A 16,843-nucleotide genomic window follows, 5' to 3' on the forward strand; every position below is an offset into this window, starting at 1 on the left:
CATTCAAGTTTCTCTTGGTATTGTTGAGTTCATCGGCCATTTTTGGTGAAGGCTCTGTGAAAGCTTCAAAATATGGATCCCAGTGACAAAGCATATGATCAGACTCTCTGTGGTTTTTTAATTTCAACCAACAGAAGTTACTTCAAGATTTGGGCGGCTGCAGTTCAGCAGGAAGAGCAGTCGTCTTCCAACTGGACAGTTGTAAGATCGATTCCAGGCTTCCCCTGACTATGTGCCGAAGTGTCCCTGGGCAAGACACTAAAACCCCAAGTTGCCCCCCGATGTGCCATATCGGGACATGAGTGTGTATGTAAGTCGCTTCGGATGAAAGTGTCTGTTGAATGACTGTAGAATAGAATAGAATGTAGCCTACATGTGGCATCTCAGAACTCTAAATCACTCCAGTTTCAAAGCAAAGCTTAAAATATTGTGATGATTTGATAAAAAATTATACAGTAGAAATGAATGATAATAACCACATAATAGCTTAATATAGAACTGTATATCTCTATTTATATGTCATGTATTTTTTTCTACCTGAGACACCTCATCTGGATGGGGTTGACCCAGCCTGTGGGTGAGAGGCTGATAGGTAAGCACCATGTGGTCTAACCTTTGCTCCTGCAGTCTGAACATGCAAAACTTCAACCATTCTCTCGTGGACTTATTATTTGCAGGACGTGCCATGATAGCTCTGTTTTGTGTGAACAAAGTGACTGTCTGAGGCAGAGACACTGCTTGTAAAATCCCCTAAAAGCTAAAACTTCATGTTGGGACATAAAGCTGAATATTACTTTTGAGAGAGAGTCTGAGCTTGTGTAGGAGGCTGGAAGAAACCAGATATGTGTAATCATTTGGTGCACTGCAGAGGCTTTGGAACCAGAGTCCTGAGGAGGTCCAGGACTTAATTCCACTCTGGAAGGATACTGGGTGAGAATAGTTGAGCAGGGGCAGATTTACTTGTATCCCCCCTCCTGGCTCTCAGTCAACAAGAAGCTGGCTATGGTTGTTGTTTGTGCTCATATGCCCAAAGACAGTTTGAGGTGCCCAGCTTTCTTGGAATATCTATGTAAAATACTCTTTTGTCTTTTCTTTTAATGTGTAAAATACAAATTTTTATAAAATAAACAACTTAGTGTTCTGAATGAAAAGTGTTTTATAAATATAATTTAATTTGAAATTATTTTATTTGCTGGTTTTGTGCCAACTGGCGTGCCACCCGGGGCTTTATTGTTTTGCCAGTGGGCTTCCCCAATCATGTTTGGAACATGAAACTGGGTGGAACAGCCTGTCCAATCTGAACATGATCATTGTTCTGTTGTTGGATCTTTTTGATAGATATAATTATCCGTTACAAAAACCATGTTTAGAGCATAGAGATATTTATGAGTGCAGAATCAACAGGAATTTTTGTAATTAGGTTACATGGTGTGTGCTTTGGGCACTCTAGTGGAAGTACTAGTTGTCAACTGAACTAAATATGGAGGTGAGTTTGATCAGACTACTAGGAAAAATGCTGAACAGGCTCATTAAACTCAGTTGTCAAAAAATAAAGGAGTACCAAGGGAATTTGTCAGAAGATGAAGTCCATCTCTGACTGAGCTTTTTTGACATTCCAAGGGAGGCAATGGACACTGTGTGGAGAGAGCCATCAGGCTGAATAAAACTATTCAACAGCGCTTGGTTAGCTTTGGGCATAGCAGAGGAAGCTAACAATTAACTGCAGACAAGGTAAAAAAAAAAAAAAAACCTGTAGAAATGAAACCATGGCACATGACTTCTTGTCATCACCAAAGAGATTTTGCCAAACTTGCGGACACCTCAGTAGGAGGTGGTGATGCATTGTTTACAGTGTGGAATGAATGCTGCTAACCTCAACTGGAAATGTTTTGTGAGGGTGAGAGCTATATTTGAAGGATTTTCCTATAAGTGAAACTACATCTGTAATGAAAGCAGAAGCTATGAATTTGCGAGGGACTCAACTATCAGTGGGGCTGAGGTCAATGAGGTAGTTAAACAACCAGGTGGGGTCGAGGTAGTGGATGAGGTTCTCCTTGAGTTCCTTAAAGCCTTTGTTTTGTTTTTGGGGTCTGTTTTGAGAAGCCTGCAGCATCCTATCTCAACATATGTAATTGGATTTTTACTGCATTTATGTACTTTTTTCATGATAGTGTCTTCATTTAATTTAACTGAAATGGGCTCAAGTGAATTTAAATTCATTAAACTGAATATAACTGAATCAATCCTCACAATTTAGGAGTAAAAATGTTGCTTTCACCCTGACTGTTGGACACTGGATGTTATCTTTTCCACTAAAAGTGTGGAAATTGTCCATCCAGCTTGATGTGTTTTCAGGATGTTGATCTTACATACATCCATAGCAATTTCTTATGGGGTGTGCTTCAGAAGTTTGAAATATTGGACCATTCAGTTCTTGTTCAGAGTAAGAGCTTTGTTGGTTTTGGTGACAATGAGTCAGACCTGTTTCTGTTGCATATTGGACTCCTCTAAGATTCCCCAGTGCCACAAATTATGTTCTGTTGTTTTAGTTTTTGTTTTTAGTTTAGAAGGTAAATTGACAAAAATGGACTTCATAAAATGCTTTGTACATTTCATTAGCCTGTAATTCAATCATTGCCTGGCTATTACAGAAATAGAAACGATCCACCTACAGATCTCTTCATGGGCATGAAGGCTGCTGTGGGGGAGAGATCAAGTTTTACAAGCCCCCTGCCTAATTTATTTGATGACTGCTCACATTTTCAGACAGGGTAAGGTTACAAAGCAGGCTCAAAAATAGGGCTGGCATCTGTAAGTATGACCTTATATGCTGCAGAACATAAAAGGATGTCAGAAGTTTCTATAGTACTTAGGAGGTGGTCCATGTGCCTGCAGTTGAAATGTGTGGCTTTTCTCTGAACCACATTGACATGTTGCTTCACAGCATTACAGAATCAGTGATAAGTGTGGCCAATGAATTTTGAAAAATATTGCTCATAGAGTAAGTGTTTGAAGAAGCCTTTGGATGTTTTCTTTGTTTCGTTTTTCCTGCAATACATTTTGCTGTATATTGATGCAGGCTGATGGTGCTGAATATGCTTTGCTGCACAGGAGATATAGTATGACATACATAGTGTGAAATATTAAATACAGTTTACTAAAAAAGAAGATTACATTTTGTCATGCTGCTTGCACATTCACAAATCTATTTTTTTTTAAAAACAAAAAACTATATCTTCATTGTCCATGCCAAAATAGAACAGACTTTGTAAAGATATTTCAATAAGTAGTTGAGCTTCTCAGTTTTACTGCTATTTGAAGCAACTTCCACAAACTAAGGACAGCTGTGTTAGCTTGCTTCTAAGTTGTGGCTTGACAGTTTGCCAGATGAGGGGTTGCAGAGATGTTCCTGCTGTACTAAATACTACCCACATGAAGGTTGTGGTTGCATTGTTGCACTGGCTGTTGTTGATACACAAAGCTTGACGGCAAACTTTAGTAAATCATCTGTTGACATTAAAAACATACTGCTCTATCTGATTTCTGTGGTTATTTATAGAAAATAAGGTAGGTTCAGTCATGTTCACTTTAATTTGTCCCATGAAGCACATATAATTTAGTTTTTTCCCTGTAATTTAGGTTTAAGTGGTTGTTTACAGTACTGTGAAGTGCTTTGAAAGAAAATGGATTTATTACAGTTGTTAGGGCAAATTCAATATGAAAAACATCAAACTAAAAGTACATTCTGATGATAACAAGATAAAGCCAATTAAAGCAAAAATTATCTTAAAAGGTTCTAATCTCCATATGATAAAATTCCCGGCTGAAAAAATCTTATCAGGTTATCACTGTCTAAAAATTAAAATGCTTAATTCTGTAAGTTGAATACAGAAATGTTTTTTTTCAGCTTGTGATAGAAAGATGGTGATCATTGACTGATGATCACTCTCAGTGAAGGAAAATGACTGAGCTTCCCATGGAGGTGGGTAATAGATTTAATCCTTTCAAATTTTCATGGACACCAAAGTGCAAATGTGAGTTCATTAGATAAAAAAGAAAAGAGAGTAATAAAATATGCAAAGTGTAAACTATCAAAATATGGCAAAACAGTTTATTGAGTTGAAAGAAGACAATTTAGTTCATATTTTATGAACTCTGTCAAAGGCTTTCAAATGGTTGTTGTTGCTTATTCGGCGCTGTCAGACTGTAAAGAAAGCAAGAAAACAATTATTCAGAAAATTCTATCAACTACTAAGCCACATTTCAGGAAGTGACCAAATTCTAATTTTAAAACATGATATATTTGTAAACAATTCAAACTAAGTGAAGATTGACAGTCGTTTAGTGACATTTTACAAACATATAAAATTAATGGGAAATGTTATTGCATACCTTTCCACTATCTCTGCTCTTGGCTCTGAGCTTGTTGACCTGAGACTCGGCGATGTCAGCACGCTCCTGAGCTTCCTCCAGCTCATGCTGAACCTTCCTGAGCCTGGACATGTGGGTGTTGGCCTGCTCCTCCTGTAAAATATCAAATATGCAGTTTTTTGTATTTACATTCCATTAAGCTTTCTTTACGTGTCTCTACATTCCCATGTAAGATGTAAATGTGTTTCACTTACAGCCTCTTCAGCCTGTCTCTTGTAAGCCTTGACTTTGAGCTGCAGCTTGTCCACCAGATCCTGAAGTCTGTTGACATTCTTCTTGTCCTCCTCAGTCTGCAGAGATAACATATTGTTACAAAGGAAGTATATGATAAAAAACAGAAGTAAAGACTATCTTCAGTAGCAATAATTACCTGGTAGGTCAGCTCCTTGACTCTCCTCTCATATTTTCGAACTCCTTTAACAGCATCGCCTCCACGTCTCTGCTCAGCTTCGACTTCAGCCTCCAGCTCACGCACCTTTTTCCAGATAATAAGTTATTAAACATTTTGTTTAGCAAAAAGCTTAAATTCAAATTGATATGTGATTAACTTTAACCAGAACTTTTATTGTTCATACCCTGGACTCCAGTTTCTGGAGCTGCTTCTTGCCACCCTTCATGGCGAGGTTCTCAGCCTCATCCAGACGGTGCTGCAGGTCCTTGACTGTGACCTCCAGGTTCTTCTTCATCCTCTCCAGGTGAGCGCTGGTGTCCTGCTCTTTCTTCAACTCCTCAGCCATCATGGCAGCCTGAAATGATGGGTAGTTTCAAAATAAAATGTTGAATGTCTCTGCAATCACATTGCAATCTTCAATATGATATTCATGAAATAGCATTTTCATTAAAAGGACAAGCTCACGTCAGTGATGGCCTTTTTGGCTTTCTCCTCAGCATTTCTTGCTTCCTGAACAGCATCATCCACCTCACTCTGAACCTGAACAAGGTCAGCCTCCAGCTTCTTCTTGGTGTTCAGAAGGCTGGTGTTCTGAAAATTGAACAAGATATTTCATTTGTATATGTTTCATATTCATGAGGTCAAGTAATTTTCTACACAATTTTAAATCCCAACCTGAGAGTGAAGCAGTCCAACACGCTCACTAGCATCAACCAGCTCCTGTTCAGCTACTTTGCGTCCTCTCTCAGTCTGCTCAAGAGCAGCTCTGAGTTCATCAATTTCAGCCACCATCAGGCCATTCCTGCGCTCCACCATGGCAACCTGCTCCTTCATGTCTTCCTGTCCTCTGATAGCATCATCAAGGTGCAGTTGGGCATCCTAACAACAACAATATGACTTAGTCTGAATAATTTTTGCTCTTGAACTGTGTTTTCAATTTATGTTGTAGCAAACCAACCTTCAGCTGTGCCTGGACATTCCTCAGTTGTTTCTGGGCCTCAGCAGCCTGCCTGTTGGCATGGCTCAGCTGAATCTCCATCTCATTCAGGTCTCCCTCCATTTTCTTCTTGACTCTCAGGGCATCATTCCTGCTCCTGACCTCAGCATCAAGAGTGCTCTGCATGGAGTCGATCACCCTCTGGCTGTTTCTTTTGATCTGCTCCATCTCTTCATCCTTCTCTGCCAGCTTCCTGTCAACCTCACCTTTGACCTGGTTGAGCTCAAGCTGAACACGGAGAATCTTGGCCTCCTCATGCTCCAGTGTACCCTTACAATTCAAACAGACAGCTTGAGTATTTTATATGTATGATTGAGGGGAATACAGTATTAAACAAATGTTTTTTATTCTGATAGTTTATTGAAGTGTGATCAAGCCTGTACCTCTGCTTCCTCAAGTGCTGTCTGAATCTCAGACTTCTCAGTCTCCACAGTCTTTTTGGCTTTCTCCAGCTCATGGATGCTCTTTCCAGTCTCACCAATTTGTTCAGTCAGGTCTGAGATCTCCTCTGCAGAAGAAAAATAAAGTTAATTATAGCTACCATCCATAAAACTTATATTTGATTTAGTAAAAGTCGAAAAAGCAAGACATAATAAATAGCCGATTCTCTTTCTTGCTCAGAATTATATTGTCAATAATTGTTTACAATATGACTTACGCTGCAGGTTCTTGTTCTCTCTCTTCATGGTCTCCAGGTGATCCAGAGCCTCCTCATAGGAGTTCTTCATCTTGAACAGCTCAGTGCTGAGAGAGCGAGCCTCCTTCTGGGCTCCTTCCAGCTCTGCCTGACCCTCCTCATACTTCTGTTTCCATTCTGCCAGGACCTACAGTTGTATAGGTTGGAATAATAGGTCATGATGTTTTGGGTTTTTGTGAAATAATTTCTAACAGGTGTAATATTCAGATTAGTATTTTACCTTATCAAAGTTCCTCTGCTTCTTGTCAAGGTTGGCAGCCAGAGCATTAGCTCTCTCCACATCAATCATGAGGTCCTCCACCTCACCCTGCAGCCTCTGCTTGGTCTTTTCCAAAGAGGCACACTTGGAGTTCACAGCTTCAATGGATTCCTCAGCTTCCTGCAGGCGCTGGGCAAGCTTTTTCCTGTGATGAACAATTTTCAGTCAATAATCAGTCAAAAGGAAAAAACTAAAATAAAAGCAATTAACATAAAAAAAACCAAAACAAACTAGTGACTCACTTGGACTCCTCCAGCTCCTCAGTGCGCTGAATAGCATCAGTCTCATATTTGCTTCTCCACTGAGCCACCTCACTGTTGGCCTTGGACATTCCCCTCTGCAGCTCAGCCTTGGCCTCCTGCTCCTCCTCAAACTGCTCTCTGAGCAGATCACAGTCATGGCGAGCTGACTGAACAGCGTGGGCCAGGGCATTCTTGGCCTGTGAAGGATCGAGACAGTTTTACCTGCTACATACAGATTCAGTTGGAAACACTATTTACATCTTACAAATCAAAATGATTTTATCCATATCATATCATTCTTATATCATATGTAGGGTATCATAATACCTTCACTTCCTCCTCAATGTGTCTCTTAAGCTCCTCAATCTGCTGAGTGAAAGCCTGTTTGCCTCTGGTCAGCTGTGAAAGAAGAGCTTCTTTCTCCTCAAGCTGACGTGAAAACTCACCTGGAGGATGATGAAACAAGTGTAAATGTTAGAAACTGATGAAGCCAAAAGCAAAACAGTTAGTTTTACACGTCACTCACCGTTTTCTGTCTGGAGTCTCGCTTTCTGAGCATTAATGTCGTTTAGCTGGCGAACATTCTCATCATTCTTGGTTTTCAGCTCACTCAGCTGGTCCTCAAGAGTTCTGCACATTTTCTCCAAGTTGCCCTAAATTCACAAAATATTACATTTAGGATCTTTTCAGTTTTGAAGGGAATTTGATTATTGATATTCATTAGCAAAACTAATATTCACCTTAGCTTTGGCAACAGCCTCCATGTTGCTGGAGAGATCATCAATCTCCATCTTGTACTCGCTCTTCTCCTTCTCCAGCTTCTGTTTGACTCGCTGGAGGTTGTCAATCTGCTCTCCCAGCTCTGCAACACTGTCGGCCTGCTTCTTGCGGAGAGCTGCTGCAGTAGCTTCATGCTGCAGAGTGGATTCTTCAAGGTCTCTGCGCAGCTTCTGGAACTCGGCCTCACGCTTCTTGTTCATCTCAATCTGAGCGGCTGTTGCTCCACCAGCTTCCTCAAGCCTCTCGCTGATCTCCTCAAGTTCCCTGGAGAGATCAGCTCTCTGCTTCTCTACCTTAGCCCGAGCAGCCCTCTCAGCCTCGATCTCCTCTTCCAGCTCCTCAATGCGAGCCTGAATGAAAGTTTTTTGTAAATCATGTCAGACAGGGTTTCTAATATTTTGACATGTTTTCTGTGAATTATATTTACTTTGAATGCATTTTATTTCTTTTACCTGGAGCTCCTTGATCTTCTTCTGAAGCTGAGCACCAAGAGACTGTTCATCCTCAATCTTGCTGAGGAGCTGGCTGATTTCAAAGTCCTTCCTAATTGTGGAAAATAAAAATAATGCTTTATTATTGTTTTGGAATTCAGAAACATTTTCAGTGACTGAACTGTACAACATACTTCTTGATCTTTTCATCAGATTGCTGCTTGTCATTCTCCAGATCCATGATGGACTCCTGGGCCAGTTTCAGATCTCCTTCAAGCTTCCTCTTGGCTCTCTCAAGGTCCATACGGAGCTTCTTCTCTTGTTCCAATGAGCCCTCAAGCTATGAAAGTATACTTGGAAGTAAATAACGATGCCAACACGAGACATTTTAATGTTAAAACAAGGCAAAATGATTATATCAGGCATTTTTTTTACATCGTCCACTTGCTGTTCCAGCTTTGTCTTGGCCTTGGTCAGAGTGTTGACTTTGTCTTCCTCTGCCTGGAGATCATCCAGTGTTTGCTGATGAGCCTCTTGGAGGGCTTTCTTCTCCTTGGTTAACTTGGCAATGGACTCATCTTGAGATGCCATCTCCTCTGTCAGGTTTTTCACCTAAGCATGAACACCTTAGTTAATATCCCCATTACAGAAACATGTAAAAAAATACATTTCAGTCAGATTGCTTCCCATGTGTTTAACGTGTTTGAACCTTGTTTTCAGTGGCATGTTTCTCCTTCTCCACTTTGGCCAAGGTGAGCTCCAGGTCATCAATGTCTTTCTTCAGCTCAGAGCATTCATCCTCCAGCTTCCTCTTCTTAGCAGTCAGCTCAGCATTGATTTCCTCTTCATCCTCCAGTCTCTCAGTTGTCTCTTTGAGTTTCGCCTCGAGCTGGATTTTGCTTTTGATGAGTCCCTCACACCTTTCCTCAGCATCTGAGAGACTCTCAACTTCCTATAGTTTGTAGAAAAAGATAAGAAGGGAAGATTTGTTTGTCTTTCATCTAAAACAAGTGTTTAAATATTTAGTCCAGATCATATCTATCAATGTTTAATTGTCAAGATTTAAAGTGTCAAACATATTAATTGAAAGTATGAATGTATTCATTACAATATTACAACTATTCATGTCAAAAAATGAGAAACTTATCTCAATGCTTGAGGCGTTAACTGATTGTAATATTCAGTGTTTCCAACTTACTGCAGCCACTTGGAGTTGCAGGTCATTCTTCTCCTGCAGCAGTGAAACCATTTTCTCCTCCAGTTCCTTCTTCTTGGCCAGAGCAGCAGCAAGGTCAGACTGCATCTTTTCATAGTTTTCCTTCATCTGCTGCAGCTCTTTCTCAGTCTCAGCGCTCTTCAGAAGAGGCTTGATCTTGAAGTAAAGGTTCATCCATGGCCAGTTCTTAACATTCATGAATGAACGGATGTTGTACTGGATGGTGTAGATAGACTCTCTGAAGGGCAAGAATAAAAAAAAATATGCTAATTTTATCTATAATTTAAAAAACAAGACAATTTTGCACATTTTGTAACCACCCCACCTCCTCTCCATCATCTTCACAAACTCCTTCCTCATGACATATCCTCTGCAGAGGGCCTGAGTCATGGTCACCAGCGAAGCCAGTTTCTCATCTCTCATCTCCTCAAGGGTACCCAGCAGACCAGCTTTGAAGAACACCTAATTTGTCAAGTAAAAAGAAACCTCATTACAACATCAGTTTCTGTCATTAAACATATGTTTAACCACTGCTTGACATTATCCTGCTTAAAAGAACCTTTGTGTGTCCAAACTTGTACTGAGTGTGGTCCACATCAATGGAGCCCAGCAGCTTCTCAGAAGCTTTCTTGTTGTCGATAAACTGTCCCTCAGGGATGACACTGGCATTCAGTACTTTGTATCTGTAAGGGATAATCATGATGTTTTAATTCTTTTTCTCTTCTTGACATCTGAAATAGATCTTATTAAACTCTGCTGTCACCTCTGCTTGAAGTCACCGTAGAGGATTCTGCTGGGGAAGCCCTTTCTGCAGATTCTGATGCCCTCCAGCACACCGTTACACCTCAGCTGATGGATGACCAAGTGGTTCTCCATGAGACCTGAAAGTTGAAAATAATTCATTTGGATATATTCCTTTAAATAACTTTTTACTATTTAGTTGAAAAAAGACCATTTTGAGCTTCATACCTGGGGTCTTTGATTCATTGGGAATCAGGCAACGCACAAAGTGAGGATGAGTGCTCCTCAAGTTGGTCATCAACTTGCCCAAGTTCTCCTGTGGGTCAGTAATACAACTGACGATCAGTCTTCATTAAATAGTTGTTAAACATTAATTCACATGAAGTACATCAAACTTTACATACCCTGAAAAGAGCAGACACAGTCTGGAAGGAACCACCCTTCTTCTTACCACCTTTCTTGCCACCTGCCTCTGCTATTAAAAACAATTCATCCTTATTTAGTGTTGTTCAAAATACAAAGAATGAAAATCTTTTTGTATTCTTCACCATATTTAACAAAATAAACTTTACTTTTTGTTCAAAAACTGTTTTATGACATTTATGACATGATGACATTAACATTGTGACCAATTAAATTCTGCTGTTGTGCAAAATATTAGAAAGCAGAAGTTTAATCATAAATATTTTTACACCTAACCTTGTGGTTCCATGATGCAAAAATAGTGTGACTACCAAATGCAAGACATAGAAACTTTTTCTTATATCTCATATTTACCCTCAGCTCCAGCATGAGCTGCATACAGCAGTGCCAGCAGTTTGTTTGAGGACTTCTGGTAGAGCTGAACAACTGAGTCGTTCAGTGGGTCCTTGTTCTTGTCCAGCCAGCCACTGATATTGTAGTCCACTGTGCCGGCATAGTGAACCAGGGAGAAGTGAGCCTCGGCTTTGCCCTTTGCAGGCTTTGGCTTCTCAAATGCCTTGGTTTTGCCAAGATGCTGATCATGCAGCTTGTTCTTGAAAGAGGTGTCTGTAGCCTTGGGGAACATGCACTCCTCTTCAAGGATGGAGAAGATGCCCATTGGCTAGGACATATTGATATTTCACATGAGAAATCAGTAAAAGAAGCAAAGTAATTCACATTCACATGAATCCTGAATCTTTTCTGCAAGAGCAGCTTCCTACCTTCTCAATAAGCTCAATGCAGGCAGCCAAGTCCATACCAAAGTCAATGAACTCCCATTCAATGCCTTCCTTCTTGTATTCCTCTTGCTCCAGGACAAACATGTGGTGGTTGAAGAACTGTTGCAGTTTCTCATTAGTGAAGTTGATGCAGAGCTGCTCCAAGCTGTTGAACTGTAAACAGATAGAGTTTATGTTTCCTTCAACATTTTTTATCTTTAAAAGAGCTCAATATGTCTTCAACCCACATCAAAGATCTCAAATCCAGCAATATCCAACACTCCAATGAAGAATGATCTTGGCTGTTTTGTGTCCAACATCTCATTGATACGGACGACCATCCACAAGAACATTTTCTCATAGACAGACTTGCAGAGAGCCATGACAGCATTGTTGACCTAGACGAAACAATTTTTGGTATTACCACAATGTTCCTGAACAAATCTGCATCTTTCAATGTCTCAACATTTTTCAATGTTTCTTTATTTACCTGTGGGACGGTCTGACCTTTGGTGACCATCTCATTTCCGACCTTGACCCTTGGGTAGCACAGAGCTTTCAGCATGTCAGCAGAGTTCAGGCCCAAGAGGTAGGCGATTTTATCAGCCACTAGTGGACAAAAACACAACACATGCTATGTATAAGAACAGATGTTTGTATATCACTGTCATACAAAAACCCTTGCTGGCATCTGTGGAGTTTGTGCATTTCTAGAGAAAACACATGTACACACTATTACTGTGTAAAAGGAAAATGATAAAATCATATCAATCACCCTCAGTGCCGTCAGGTTCCGCCTGCTCCTCGCGCTGCTTCTGCTTGAATTTCATGCCACCATGATGCATCACTGCACCAGTCAGCTTGTAGATGTTAAATTTCTCATCAGCAGTGAAGCCCAGGATGTCAATGGCAGTCTGCGTGAATTATAAAAAATTATTACCATTATTCTCTCATTTTTCTGCCTATGTCCTTTGCTTTCATGCAAATCACTGACTTACATCTGTTGCAATGAACTCTTCAATGTCATTGATACTCTTGACAGTGATTTCACCCATACTGATCATTGGGAAGTCATATGGGTTGGTGGTGATCAGAAGAGCATCTGAAATACGACAATAACTGTTTTTAATATTGAATGGAGAAGGTTGTATCCTTCAAGTTTAAGCATCTTTTCAAAACAGCCACACACCAATGAGCTCAGGTTTGTGGCCTGTCATCAGCTGATAGAAGATATGGTAGCTCCTCTCAGCAGACAACTGGAAGGTGACACGGGATTTCTCCAGCAGATCTATGAGGAGTTCATAAGAAGTGACAATTTTAAAGTCATGTTTGGCAACATTGCTCTCATGGAAACGCCTATATATTGGCAAAATTCTCACAGCTGTGTTGCACTTAAAGTTAATGATTTTCCAATTTTTTCGAGGAGAAATGTGAGGAACTGGAACATATCAACTACAATGTAATCACCCTTCAACAACATGTGAAAAAAATAGTTTGTCCACTGCAAACTTACAAGTTTCAATATCAGCGGAAGCCAGCTTGCCACTTGTGCCAAAGTGGATCCTGATGAATTTACCCTATATGACCAGCAATGTTATTAGCAATAGATTGTGAGAAGAATTTAAGAGAAGTCAGCAAAGACTAAACAATTTCTTTTATGTTAACACTTACAAAACGGGAGGAGTTGTCATTCCTCACAGTCTTTGCATTACCGTAAGCCTCCAGCAGAGGGTTGGCAGCTACAATTTGGTCCTCAAGGGAGCCCTGCAAGAGATCATTTGAATTGAAAAAGCTAGATCATCACAGAGTTTTTTTTCCTGGAAAACACTTTGGATTAACATTTACCTGCATTTTGCCAGCAGCCTGCTCCTTTTTGCCACCAAGAGCTGCAATTGTTGCAAAGTACTGGATGACACGTTTGGTGTTGACAGTCTTTCCTGCACCAGATTCTCCACTGGTTTGCAAGAGATACAATTTTTACAATTAGCTTATTAGCCATCCATCATGTAGATTTAGTCTGAAAGTTTGCAATACTCACGTAATCAGGATAGACTGGTTCTCACGATCTGTAATTCACACATGCAAGTTTCATGAGTTACTGCTTCAAAATGTTGTATTTAATTGGTTACTTATTGCTTTGAAGAACTGTAAACATATTTCACAGTGAATGATGACTTCTATCTTACCAGTGAGCATGAACTGATAGGCATTGTCAGAGATGGAGAAGATGTGGGGTGGAGCCTCAATCCTCTTCTTGCCTCTGTATGCTCCCACAACAACAGCGTCATACACAGGAAGCCACTTGTAGGGGTTCACGACCACACAGAACAACCCAGAGTAGGTCTGTAATAGAGGAGAGAATAAACAATGTAGTAATTTTTTTACATACAATCTGAGCGATGAAGCATAGAAAAAACTCACGTAGATCATCCATGATGCATAACGGTCTTTGAGGTTATACAACACACAAGGCTCATTGAGGTGGGTCATCATGGCCATGTCCTCAATTTTGTCAAACTTTGGAGGGTTCCTGGGGTGGATGTCATCCTCTTTCACAGTAACAGTCTGAACAGAAAATGGATTTTTTTTTGAGTGTGAAAAATTTCCACACTTTATTATTGTTATTTATGAAAATTTAAAGGATATAAGTTATGGATCTCAGGTTGAACAACATAACAAAAAGCGATGACTGCAATAAAACCTAGTTTTACCTACCTTTCCTCCATCAGTTTCAACTGTGGCTTTGCCACCCTCTTTTTTCACCAGTTTACCCTTGACATACATCTCAGCTTCATCAACCACAAAGTAGGCTGTTTTGGCATCAAAAGGAGTGTTCTGAGCCTCAATCCTCTCTCTCTCTGGCTTGCGGAGGTATATGGCCGCCGGGCCATACTGCTCCATCTCAGCATCTGTGCTCATGATGGCACTTTAGTCGAGACTGCAAGATGACAGCACAAAAAAAGACTATTATAGCATTTTCATATCATTGTTTCAGATCTATTGTATTTCATAATTTATACATGCATATTTTACCTCAGCTCGTTTAAAACAATAAAGAATGTTGTGATCTCTGCTGGAGTCCGAAGATGCTATTAAAAAATCATAGGTATTTTTATTGTCTGTCCAGAAGTATCTTTAATTTTGAAAACCATAGTTGTCGAATACCTAATTAATTGATGTGATACATTAAAGAACAACAATGCATGCTCATGCTCTTTCATCTCTCTTCCACAACTGTATACATTGTACTCTATTGCTCTTTTTGTACGATATACATATATAGTTTTTAAGTTGAAATTGGAAATGTGCTGAAATGAAACTAAATAGGTTCTTCTTGTTCATTTTTTATTAAACCACTTTTTCAACAAACACTAAAACCAGTTTTAGAGCAATGTTGCCCAATCATTATACTCTGAAATGCCATTGACATGTCACCTTGTTGATATTAGTATTCATAACTCCAAAACATAAAAAACATTAGGGTAACTAGCAGTTAGATGTAATTCCTAAATCCAACTAGCTAATAAACTGATCTCACAGGGAATACACTCACCTGTGATTGCAGCCCATCAGTTCACGCAGAAGCTGGAGCTGCTTCATTTATAGTGGGTGGGAACGCCTGGTCAGCATAAGCTGCTCCCTCGATTTGGGCATGATCTCTAATCACCCTGTTGCTTATTTCTGTGGCAGTGATGTGTATGAAAATGATACGCATAATTCTTTGCAACTGCAGCTTAAAAACAAATTTGCCACCTTACGATATGGTATGAAATGATCAATTTGATGCCAAATGTGGATATTCAACAATTCTTATACTTTAATAAAAAGAAAATGAATAAGATACAAAACAGTTGCTAAAATGCTGTTTTCTGCAAGTTTCTGGGAATAAAAGGGCTCAATGGTCTGCAAATAACAGTAAACAATTTATTAAAAGTAAAATAAGGAGATGCTTACAGCACTGCTTGAGGTTACCAGTCAGAGTTTATAATCTTTCTGCTCCAAAAACTTGCTACTGCCTCCTAGTGTAGCCATTAATGTGATGGCCAACCATCATCATTCAGTGAATAGTGCAAAATATGGTTTGTGTTTTCAACAAATTTAGATTTTGATTTAAGAGTCTTTAAAGTCTAGACATCCTGTGAACATTAAAAATCTTTTTTTAATGGCGTGAGCAGCTTTGGAGGGGGGTTGTGTGGGGGGGGTGGTTTTGGAGAGTCATCTGAATTCCGCTGGTATACAGTTGCAGAACACTTGCACGATTAAGACCTCTGAAATAACACAAAGTTCACCAATAAATTACAATAATATTAAAGCCTGATTTAAATGTATTCATAAATACTAATATTCCTGCCCAGCATAAATGCTAATATACTGAGTTTTTAAAAATTTGGTCATGTTGGAGAAATTATTGATGAAAACTAAAGTAAAAACAGTACTTTTGATCAAGTTTTTTTTTTTTTTTTTTAGAAAAAAAAAAATCATTGCACCCATGTAAACTAACTTTCCATGACTTTTGGAGAAAATCTCAAAATGCATCTATAGTTTATAGTCTTGTAAAGTTTGGTACGACGAATCAAAATTAAATCATCATATTAATAGGCATGACATCACATTAATGTTTTAATGGGCTATGTCAAATGCTTGAATGGAGCTTAGGTTTGGAAATGTCCCCAAATGTTTGTCATCTAGTCTTACAAGATGCTGGCACATCTCATATTCCTGTAATAAAATTAAATATGAAGTCTTATCCATAAAAGTTCAATCACTTATTATATATCTCCCTACATGGGGATGAAAACCTTTGGCAATTTGCCTCAGATCGGGTCCAAAATAAGTTCTACACAAGAGGAAATGAACTTCATTCAGCTGCTATGTTAGATTGAAGGTGACACCTGCTAAAGAAGCAGAATATGAAGGGCTTCAGCAATACCTATGTTTATATGGATTTCAAAACACTTTGGGGTCAAATATGCTAAATGGAATGAAAAAAATATACAGATTTAAATGCCCGCACAAGAGATACGCTATCTTAATTGACTGTTGGGTGTTTTGTTGACTTTTTTTACTGTTGGTCCTTTTGATAGATGCTGTTGCAGGTTGTAAGTGATGATTATTAACATGTAAAATCTTTAATTGCATCTTTGCAGATATTACTCTTATTAAGTTCTTTATTCAAATCAGTAAAACAAATTAATTTGGGTTTAACACAGTTTGTGATATGATAACTGCTGCCTCATATTTTGCACCTGTGTTTTTCTGTGTATGCAAAAGAGAGAGAGAAAGACAATCTAGCGAATGCTACAAAGTTAGAAAGCTACATTTCATGCCTGTTTATCATGGCAGCTACTGCACATGCTTTGTTACTTGTCTGATATCATTTAAACATTTAAATGTAATCATAAAGGTCATCACTCAGAATATCTTGTCCCTTTGACGTGTTTGGGGGATCAGCCTTAGAAATAAATAAACTTTGACTA

At 39.2% G+C, this 16,843-nt stretch overlaps 1 protein-coding gene across 1 annotated transcript; it reads right to left on the reverse strand.

Moving 5' to 3' along the window:
- Window positions 1-4,097: 4,097 nt before the first annotated feature.
- On the reverse strand, window positions 4,098-14,998 carry LOC306765343 (myosin heavy chain, fast skeletal muscle). Its single transcript, XM_079252761.1, has 41 exons — window positions 14,920-14,998; window positions 14,400-14,455; window positions 14,082-14,304; window positions 13,788-13,931; window positions 13,553-13,709; window positions 13,405-13,432; window positions 13,212-13,320; window positions 13,038-13,130; window positions 12,880-12,943; window positions 12,556-12,654; window positions 12,365-12,468; window positions 12,142-12,280; window positions 11,857-11,975; window positions 11,615-11,764; window positions 11,370-11,540; window positions 10,963-11,269; window positions 10,590-10,660; window positions 10,414-10,501; window positions 10,208-10,325; window positions 10,004-10,127; window positions 9,770-9,906; window positions 9,427-9,682; window positions 8,938-9,180; window positions 8,664-8,840; window positions 8,423-8,568; window positions 8,250-8,340; window positions 7,758-8,147; window positions 7,544-7,670; window positions 7,345-7,463; window positions 7,018-7,214; window positions 6,737-6,920; window positions 6,478-6,643; window positions 6,203-6,327; window positions 5,781-6,089; window positions 5,498-5,701; window positions 5,288-5,413; window positions 5,007-5,177; window positions 4,802-4,906; window positions 4,626-4,721; window positions 4,393-4,524; window positions 4,098-4,204 (listed from the first exon to the last, which is right to left on the reverse strand). Exons 3-41 carry the CDS (start codon window positions 14,283-14,285, stop codon window positions 4,187-4,189), a joined length of 5,808 nt encoding a protein of 1,935 aa, XP_079108887.1. The 5' UTR covers window positions 14,286-14,304; window positions 14,400-14,455; window positions 14,920-14,998; the 3' UTR covers window positions 4,098-4,186.
- Window positions 14,999-16,843: the final 1,845 nt, after the last annotated feature.

Source organism: Telmatherina bonti (assembly GCF_933228915.1).
Source record: "Telmatherina bonti genome assembly, chromosome: 14".
Lineage (NCBI taxonomy): Eukaryota > Metazoa > Chordata > Actinopteri > Atheriniformes > Telmatherinidae > Telmatherina > Telmatherina bonti.